The sequence below is a fragment of the Salvelinus sp. IW2-2015 genome, linkage group LG26 (assembly GCF_002910315.2).
Source record: "Salvelinus sp. IW2-2015 linkage group LG26, ASM291031v2, whole genome shotgun sequence".
Classification (NCBI taxonomy): Eukaryota; Metazoa; Chordata; class Actinopteri; order Salmoniformes; family Salmonidae; genus Salvelinus; species Salvelinus sp. IW2-2015.
The window spans coordinates 16,502,469-16,513,023 of record NC_036866.1 but is presented as its reverse complement, the minus strand read 5'-3'; the positions used below and the strand labels follow the sequence as shown (position 1 = coordinate 16,513,023).

General features: G+C 40.1%; 1 protein-coding gene across 2 annotated transcripts; it reads left to right on the top strand.

Annotated features, from left to right (window-relative positions):
• The first annotated feature begins 3,788 nt into the window (after positions 1-3,788).
• On the top strand, positions 3,789-9,988 carry LOC111952937 (DET1 homolog). Of its 2 annotated transcripts, XM_023971971.2 has the most exons (7): positions 3,789-3,985; positions 4,619-4,663; positions 6,713-7,503; positions 7,609-7,962; positions 8,308-8,498; positions 8,714-8,905; positions 9,438-9,988. In XM_023971971.2, the coding sequence occupies exons 3-7, from the start codon at positions 6,775-6,777 to the stop codon at positions 9,625-9,627; spliced, it is 1,656 nt and encodes a 551-aa protein (XP_023827739.1). In that variant the 5' UTR covers positions 3,789-3,985; positions 4,619-4,663; positions 6,713-6,774; the 3' UTR covers positions 9,628-9,988. The 2 variants fall into 2 exon arrangements, with proteins under 2 accessions (XP_023827739.1, XP_023827738.1); XM_023971970.2 differs by lacking the exon at positions 4,619-4,663.
• The last annotated feature ends 567 nt before the right edge of the window (positions 9,989-10,555 follow it).

The following is a 10,555-nucleotide window of genomic DNA, read 5'->3' as shown; positions in this document are numbered from 1 at the left end:
GCAAAGGACCCTGTGAAGATGCTGGAGGAAACAGGTACAAAAGTATCTATATCCACAGTAAAACGATATCGACATAACCTGAAAGGCCACTCAGCAAGYAAGAACCCACTGATCCAAAACCGCCATAAAAAAGCCAGACTTCGGTTTGCAACTGCACATGGGGACAAATATCATACTTTTTGGAGAAATGTCCTATGGTCTGATGAAATAAAAATAGAACTGTTTGGCCATAATGACCATTGTTATGTTTGGAGGAAAAAGGGGGAGGCTTGCAAGCCGAAGAACACCATCCCAACCGTGAAGCACGGGGGTTACAGCATCATGTTGTGGGGTGCTTTGCTGCAGGAGGGACTGGTGCACTTCACAAAATAGATGGCATCATGAGGGAGGCAAATTATGTGGATATATTGAAGAAACATCTCAAGACATCAGTCAGGAAGTTAAAACTTGGTCACAAATGGGTCTTCCAAATGGACAATGACCTCAAGCATACTTCCAAAGTTGTGGCAAAATGGCTTAAGGACAACAAAGTCAAGGTATTGGAGTGGCCATCACAAAGCCCTGACCTCAATCCTGTAGAAAATTTGTGGGCAGAACTGAAAAAGCGTGTGCGAGCAAGGAGGCCTACAAACCTGACTCAGTTACACCAGCCAGGAGGAATGGGCCAAAATTCCCCAAACTTATTGTGGGAAGCGTGTGGAAGGCAACCCGAAACGTTTGACCCAAGTTAAGCAATTTAAAGGCAATGCTACCAAACAGTAATTGAGTGTATGTAAACTTCTGACCCACTGGGAATGTGATGAAATAAATAAAAGCTAAAATAATCATTCTCTCTACTATTATTCTGACATTTCACATTTTTTAAATAAAGTGGTGATCCTAACTGACCTAAGACAGGGAGTTTTTACTAGGATTAAATGTCAGGAATTGTGAAAAACTGAATTTAAATGTATTTGGCTGAAGTGTATGTAAACTTCCGACTTAGGTCTCTCAGTCGAGCAGTGAATTTCAAACACAGATTCAACCACAAAGAAGGGCACTTATTGGTAGATGGGTAGTCATTGTATATCCCTTTGAGCATGATGAAGTTATTAATTACACTTTGGATGGTGTATCAATACACCCAATTACCASAAAGATACAGGTGTCCTTCCTAACTCAGTTGCAGGAGGGGAAGGAAACTGCTCAGGGATTTCACCTTGAGGCCAATGGGGACTTTAAAACAGTTACAGAGTTGAATGACTGTGAAAGGAGAAAACTAAGGATTGATCAACAACATTGTAGTTACTCCACAATACTAACCTAAATGTCAGAGTGAAATAGTCCAAAACATCATGTTTGCAATAAGATACTAATGTAAAACCACAAAAAAATGTGGTAAAGAAATTAACTTCATGTCCTGAATACAAAGTGTTATGTTTAGGTCAAAACCAACACAACACATCACTGAGTACCACTATTCATATTTTCAAGCATAATGGTGGCTGCATCATGTTATGGGTATGCTTTTCATCGGCAAGAACTKGTTTTTTAGGATAAAAATAAATAGAATAGAGCTAAGCACAGGCAAAATCCTAGAGAAAAACCTGGTTCAGTCTGCTTTCCAACAGACACTGGTAGAGAAATGTGCATTTCAGCAGGACAATAACTTAAAACACAAGGCCAAATATACACTGGAGTTTCTTACCAAGATGGCATTGAATGTTCCTGAGTGGTCTAGTTACAGTTTTGATTGAAAATCTATGGCAAGACTTGAATACTGCTTTCTAGCAATGATCAACAACCAACTTGACAGAACTTGAAGATAAAAACATAAAAGTGCAAATATTGTACAATCCAGGTGCAGTTGTGTAAGTACTTTACTTTATCTGTATTTTACTGTACTATTTATATTTTTGACTACTTTTACACCTCATTCCTAAAYAAAATAATCTACTTTTTACTCCATACATTTTCTCTGACACCCAAAAGTAGTGGTTACATTTTGAATGCTTAGCAGAACAGAAAAATCGTCCAAATCAAGCACTTATCCCTGGTCATCCTGACTGCCTCTGATCTGGCGGACTCACTAGACACACATGTAAATGATGTCTGCTTGTTGGAGTGTGCCCCTGGCTATCCGTAAATTTAAAAAAACAAGAAAATGGTGCCGTCTGGTTTGCTTAATATAAGGAATTTGAAATGATTTATTCTGTTTCTTTTGATATTTTAGCAATTACATTTACTTTTGATAATAAAGTATATTTAAAACCAAATACTTTTAGACTTTTACTCAAGTGGTATTTTACTGGGTGACTTTCACTTTTACTTTTACTATTAATGTATCTTTACTTTTACTCAAGTATTACAATTGGTGGGGTTTTCCACCACTGTCCAGGTGTGCAAAGCTCTTAGAGACTTACCCAGAAAGACTCACAGATATAATCGCTGCCAAAGGTGATTCTAACATGCATTGACTCAGGGGTGTGAATACTTATGTAAATTAGATATTTATGTATTTCAATTTCAATAAATCTGCAAACATTTCTAAAAACATTGTTTCACTTTATCATTATGGGGTATTGTGTGTAGATGGGTGAAACAAAAAATCTATTTAATCCATTTTGAATTCAGGCTGTAAAACAAAATGTGGAATAAGTCAAGGGGTATGAATACTTTCTGAAGGCACTGTGTGTTTATTTTCCATTAGCTGTTAAACATACGTCTTTGAAATGGTCCCTTGAGGTCTCTCGTCCTTATCCCAGTCCGCTCATAATTACAGCCTCCACGTGTCTGTGGAGCATATGGAGGAAGCCAATTGATCTAGGCTATATCCCTCTATRCCTCCAGAAAGAATAGCCCAAAAGTGTTTGAATACCCCTTCTGTCATAGCCTTTTCTCAATCCAAATCATACTTTGCAAACAGCTGCTAAAAGCTGAGGTGAAAAGAGTATGAGACATACAGTATTAGAAATTAATGAGCTGATATACAAAAACTCAAAAGAAAAAGAGTGGGAGAGGATACTCTTGCTGAATAAGTTATTTATGTGCTACACACATCCCCTCTGAGTAACAGAGCAACAGGTATTATTATTGGCTATTTAAAAAAATACCACAGAAGGCTTACATTGCATTACATGGTAAAATCTACAGTACATTGAAAAGTGGACCATTTTATGTTCTTGCCACTGTTTTTAGCACTACCTTTCCGTGTTCACCGCATGCTATTACTGGAAATTACGACTTGTAATCTGTGAGACAGGTTCGTCAGGGATAATTGCACATAGAGCCATTATCATGCTCTCAAGGCCAAGCKTGAAGGCTTTCTTCTGTTGGTCTTCCTTCTGCTTTTTTTTGTGCAATTTTTGAGGCTTAAGAACAAGATCCATTTTGGGATTGTATAGAACATTTAATCATTAAGACCCATATCTCTCCATACACTACTTTGTGATGGTTTCAGTTGATTAGACCTATTAGCAGCGCCAGTAGTGTACTATGACCAAGAAAAACTCTGATCAGGTCACATGGCCAGGAAAACTCCTGAACCGAATTTGTCAGCTATATGCGAGTGGAGGTTTTCTCATTTAATCACTTCATGTTTCTCTCTTAGGGTTTCATCCTGACCACATATTTAAAGTAGTTATATTCAAATGAATTCCTGAAAAAACACTATTAGGGCCCCAGGAAATCACAGGGTCTATGCCCCAGGCAATTGCTGTGTCATTGCAGTGTAGGCTTACTACCAGTCTGTCTTTGGTCAAATGTGGTGTCTACGTGATGCGATACTCTTTTCAACCTGAGTTTACGGTGGCGCTGTGAGGAATGGTTCCACGGAAGAGGATGCGTCTTCGCTGACGGCTCTATTAGCTAGCTAACTAATACTAACAACATTGAACAGTGTTGAGAAATCACGACTCACTTATGTCGTATGTGCAGAACAAATGTTCCAAGCTTGTCATACATTCGTTTTTTTATTGCCTGCCCTCAAGACGCTAGCCTCAAGCCTGTAAGTTAAACGTTATTCCCGCATTTGTTTATTTTTGTGACTGCACAGTCAGTGCACTAGTACCAAAGATATTTATAACTCAGCCTTCTGGCTGGGCTAGTACTAGTAGCAAGCTAGCTAGCTAACGTTAGCATACCGGCTTGACAATTTATTTCTGTTTGTTGTGTATTTTGCTGCATCTGTTACTGTCTGGCCCAAAATGAAATAATATTCAGCTTCGTTTCGGGAAGCTCGTGACTTCAGATGAAACGCTAGCTAGCTGCTATTTTTCAGGGCTAGCTTGGTAGTTAGCTAGTTAGCATGAATGGAAAATGGGAGRCACACTTTTTTTCCTGTGGTTAATCTGTAAATTGAAATAATGACCTACTAACCCGTCGTCAAGTTAATGGTTCTGACTAGGTGGAATACAGCTACGACCGGAAGTGTCTTTTTCGTAACAGGCTAGGATAATTTACTTAGCAGGTTAGATAAATTAACAACAGATTGAGGCTAAGAAAAGAGTTAGGGTTAGCTAAATTGCTCTCTTAACCTGCTACGAAAAGTTACTTCCGGTCGTAGCTGTACCCCATCGACTCACTACAGGCTAATTGCGCATAGCCCATAGAGAACAATAGTAATGGATTTTTTTTGTAGGCACTAACTCCGCCATGTTTTGGGGGGATAAACGTCGGTAATAAGGTATGTTGTAAACACAGGCTTAGGAGATATGATCAATAAATWCATTCCAATAAGATCTGTTGGAAAAAAAGTTTGGATGTTGCCACACACATACCTACTTGTTAACAAAAATTAAGGAACTTTCCTTTAAAATAATTCATAAATATTATCCTGCCAACCACTATATGAACAAGTTTAAGGAAAACTTAAACTCAAATTGTTCCTTTTGTAATGACCACCCAGAAACAGTGTTGCATCTTTTTTGGCATTGTATTCATGTAAGAAAACTYTGGCAAGACATCAGTAGATTTATAATTGAACACATTTATGAAGATCTTACACTATTGTGTAGAGATGTACTGCTTGGATTCTTTACCTACGATAGAAATAAGATGACATTTTATGTAAATAATTTCATTATTCTTTTGCCCAAATTTCATATTCACAAATGTAAATTTACAAACAAAATACCACATTTTCTTACCTTACAAAAAGAAATMTAACTGTATTTTAAGACAATTAAATACTCTACTAACAAAAGCTGTTAGAATTATAATTCTATGTATGTCCCTTAAGGTCCTTGTGTAATGCGATATTGTACCCCCTAGACCAATTGTCCATTGTGTATTATTTATATATATACTTGTGTTCCCACATGTACTTCCTGTATTGATATGTTGTTAATAAAATAAAAAATAAAAAAGGCTTAGGAGATCTTAGACCTTTTGTTCTTTGAGATAATCTTCAGTTTGTCACTTTTTGTGAATGTTGAAGAATTTATGTATTTTATTTTTTTGAACCTTTATTGAACTAGGSAAGTCGGTTAAGAACAAAATCTTATTTACATTGATGGCCTAACCCGACCAGACTCGGATGACGCTCGGCCAATTGTACGCCGCTCTATGGGACTCCCAATCATGGCCGGTTGTGATACAGCCTGAAATCGATGCAGTGCCTTAGACCGCTGCACCTCTTGGGAGCCCCCGAAATGTAATCAAATCAAATACAAGCACAAAGGCTTCATAATTCATAAAGGTCATGTTAACTGAATATGAATTAATAGAAGAAAACATATAAGATCTCCTAAGCCTGTGTTAACCTCAGGCCTTATTTTAAGCGTTTATCCCAAAACCCCATTATTTCCTGATTTATTTTCCACATAGGAATGGCTGATGAACCAAATGTAACTTATGTCTGTTTTTTAGGACTACAAGCTGGCGAGCTCTATTGCGCATGTTTTCAAAATGTGCGCTCTGTACTAAAGAACAGTGTTCAATGTTTAATTCAATGGAAACAGTACTGTATTGAACAACCAGTTGAAGAACGGTGTGATTATGGTGGCCCAAAGGGAGATCGTGTATAGTGTGTGATGCACAAGTTTTGCGATTTCAAATGAACACACCCACCAAACGGGAGTGAATGTACCTTGGGCTGTTCAGGATTTTGCAGGGAAATTTTGTGTGATATTTTTGGGCAAATATTCATGATTTTACTGGGGCAATGCTGGCATTTTGCATGGCAATATGCAATGGTTGTCCAATTTTTTGTGAAAATATGCATGTTTGTTGATGTGTGGCTTGATTGAACCATATTATGCAGTAAATGTGCAATGATTGGTTGAAATTTCAAGCCCTCTTTTCTTTCTTTTTTCCCTGGATGGACTGGCTATTGAACATTGTGCACGGTTTTGAATGTGTTGTCCAGTACCTACCCCATCATGTAATGTAGCAAATGTTGAAATGAACTGAACACAGCCCTGGAGTGTATTCATTAGTCGGACACTGTTGCAAAACGTTTCACACCATTGCAAAACTTTTTGCAGCAGAAACGGTTTACTCCACGTAGAGTATTGGATAAATTCATGTAGGTCCCTCCCCTTTTTAGTTCCGTTTGCTTCTATTTGTGTACGTTTCACATTGCTTGGTCTCAGTGAATACACCTCTGATGTAGGCTAAACTCATTTTAGTTAGAAATTACCTGTATGATATATGAATCTTCTGATAAGCTTGTTGCATTTTCAAATGAATTGTAAACTGATTTAATCGTTGTTTGTATTACCTCTTTTACCAGTTGCTATACAGAGAGATTTGTGATGTAGCAACCAGTAAGTGGGAGCTGGCAACAATCAAACCATGGAAGATGATTCCCCAACCCTGAAACCCAGGCGCATCCAGAACCAGAATGTAGTCCATCGACTGGAGCGGCGYCGGATCTTCTCTGGGCGGGCTGGAGCCCACTGGTACCGCGTGCGCTGCTTCCACCAGAACCTTTTCCCCAACTTCACTGTGGTCAACGTAGAGAAGCCTCCCTGCTTCCTCCGCAAGTTCTCCCCAGATGGACGCTGCTTCATAGCCTTCTCCTCTGACCAGACCTCCCTGGAGATCTATGAGTACCAGGGCTGCCAGGCYGCTGAGGATCTGCTGCTGGGGCAGGATGGGGAGACCCTGGCCAATGGCAATGACCAACGCTCCCTCAACATCCGCGGCCGCCTCTTTGAACGCTTTTTTTCATTACTGCACGTCACTAATGTGGCCTCCAATGGAGAGCACCTGAACCGAGAGTGCAGCCTGTTCACTGATGACTGTCGCTATGTGATCGTGGGATCAGCGGTGTATGTGCCAGAGGAGCCCTCTCCACACTTCTTTGAGGTGTACCGCAACAACGAGTCTGTGACTCCCAACCCCCGCTCTCCTCTGGAGGACTACTCACTGCACATCATTGACCTGCACACTGGCCGGCTTTGTGACACCAGGTCCTTCAAGTGTGACAAGATCATCCTCTCGCACAACCAGGGACTCTACCTCTACCGTAACATACTGGCTGTTCTTTCTGTTCAGCAGCAGACAATCCATGTCTTTCAGGTATATATCTCAGCCTGCATCATCCTCTGAACCCTATGCCTACCTGGAAGTAAGATTATCAAATGTAATTAACGTTTTTACAAACCTTTTGCTTTCATCCGGTAGGTGACATCAGAGGGGACGTTCCTGGACGTGCGAACCATTGGTCGGTTCTGCTACGAAGACGACCTCCTCACTCTGTCTGCGGTGTACACTGAGGCCCGGGCCGAGGGCCAGCCAGGCTTCTCCCGCCTCTACAAGGAGAAGACCATCAACTCCCTGAAGCACAGACTACTGGTCTACCTGTGGAGACGGGCTGAGCAGGACGGCAGCGCCACCGCCAAGCGACGCTTCTTCCAGTTCTTTGACCAGCTGAGACAGCTGAGGATGTGGAAGATGCAGRTACTAGATGAGCACCACCTCTTCATCAAATATACCAGTGAGGACGTGGTCACCCTGCGAGTCACTGACCCCTCTCAGGTACACCTACCCCCTCTGCCCTAATTAAGTTTCTGTAATAAGGCCTTGTTGGTGTGCAAATTATACAAGTATGCACTTCTGAAAGTGCTATCTGTAAATCCAATCTGCAGTTGATTAGATCCTGTTATTTGATTTTGTTTTTCTGTACTCTACATAAAGAGACTGGGGAATTAATACTGTAGATTCAGGCTCATTTCAGCTTATTGCTCAGAAAACTTCTGATATGAAATATTGATTTTGTCTCAAACATTAACTATAGGCCTATTTCATATGAATGTTTGCTGCTGTGGCATTAGTGCATATCGTCTTTATTTCTAACTTCATATCTGTCTGCTCTTCTCTCAGCCCTCGTTCTTTGTAGTGTACAACATGGTGAGCACAGAGGTGATGGCAGTCTTTGAGAACACCTCTGACAAACTGCTGGAGCTGTTTGAGAACTTCTGTGACCTGTTCCGGAACGCCACGCTCCACAGTGAAGCTGTTCAGTTCCCCTGCTCTGCCTCCAGCAACAACTTTGCACGGCAGGTCCAGAGAAGGTATTGGTGACTGGGGGGAAGGCTCACAGCAGGGCTAACATGAAAATATATCCATACAGTGTGGCCCAATTCAAAGGCCAATAAATTGAACCAATTTACAGAAATGAGACTCTTAAAACAGTGTTTAGTAGAGTTCTGAGAATTTCACAGTATTCCTTAGAATTTTTCAGTTAAGCGATTCAGAAATCCTTCTGCTTATGCTCCTTCCTGGTCAGGTTCAAAGACACCATAGTGAATGCAAAGTATGGCGGTCACACTGAGGCTGTGAGGAGGCTGCTGGGACAGCTGCCCATTAGTGCTCAGTCCTACAGCAGCAGCCCCTACCTCGATCTTTCTCTCTTCAGCTACGATGACAAGTGGGTGTCTGTGATGGAACGGCCCAAAACATGTGGAGACCACCCCATCAGGTAACATTGGCTAGATAATGCTGATTTCTAACGTTTTTCTGTAGGGCACAACAAACAATTTTGCTTTAAGTAATGATGACATGTAATTAATAATCAATCATTCATACCATAAAACTTCAATTAATAAAGGGGTGTTTATTTGCTTCAACTGTGGAGCTGCCCCGAAGTCTTTTAGAGACATGAATCATTCAGAGCGAGATAGAGATTCTGTTAGATTCCACCGGAGCATGAATGCATCATTCAACTTTTCTTGACCAGGTGTTTATTAGAGACCGCCATTTCTTAGCTAAAATGTGTAAATGATGCATGGCCATTATAAAAGGCTTGTTGGAGACTGTTTAATCAACATTTTATGGTAACTGTAAGCTCTCGTGTTATTGAAAGTATTACATTTATTGTTAGGAAATTAAACTACAATAACTAATATAACGTTATAGGACAACCATTTGGATGTTACTGTGTGTTCCTAGATACCCTCTTTCATTTCAAACTTGCATTTGAAAAGACTGACTGTTTTTCTTGTTAACTGCAGGTTTTACGCTCGGGACTCTGGCTTGCTGAAGTTCAAGATCCAGGCAGGCCTCCTGGGCCGGCCCATTAACCATGCCGTCCGGCGGCTTGTGGCGTTCACATTCCACCCCTTTGAGCCGTTCGCCATCTCAGTACAGAGGACCAACGCTGAGTATGTGGTGAATTTCCACATGCGTCATGTCTGTGTATGAGAGGAAAGCAGTGGACTAGACCTGGAGAACTTGGCATTGTACTGTGTAGAGCAAAAAGCGGTCATTCTGCCTTTTTTCTCCCCCTAGTTTGAGGAACAAAATAAGACTGGACTGTGGGCGGAACCACTCGAAGTTGAAAACCACTCGAAGTTGGGAGCTTGGGGATGGGGGATGGATTCCTTGCAGGGACCAAAGATGTTTTTGGCTGGCTCTCAAAATGTATTTTTTTGGTCACATTTTATTCTATGTATTTTTATTTAGCCTTTTTACATTTGTTTTATATTTCAATAAAATTATTTAAATATTGATTGTGATTCTTTATTATGAATATTTTACTAGAATAAAGGCTATCTGTAATATGCTTTGCTTAGTGGACTTAGTTATTAAAACCTGATTGTCCCCTTTTTGCTCATGTTAAAGAAGCTTTAGACCAATGTCATTTATTTTCCTCTTTCCCATTTAACAGATAATGGTTGCATTCATACCACTTACACAAATTAGCTACTATATGTTGCTAACCTAGCTCATACCCTATTAGAAATTAAATACATTATGTGGGTAAGTTATACAGGAAATGACCATTAATGTTATTTGAAAATACAGATTCCTTGTTGACCCGATCACCACAGACAAAAGTCAAGTATGAAGACTTTCATGAGGACGGTACTACTGTAATGCACTCATAGCTGTAGCCATATTTTGAAATACATGAGCATTTACTGCTATTTACAGTTGAGCAAATGTTATTCGCAAGAACAAATTAGGTAGGTAGGTACAGTTTTTGTGCTGCTTTATTTCAGGTTGCTGTCAGCACCATTTTGAGTGTACATCCATGCTAGTAATTACCCCAACTTATGAATTTGACCTAAGATATCTTGCTTGCATTACTGATAAAATAAAAAAAATCTGAGGTGGATGCATTCTTGGG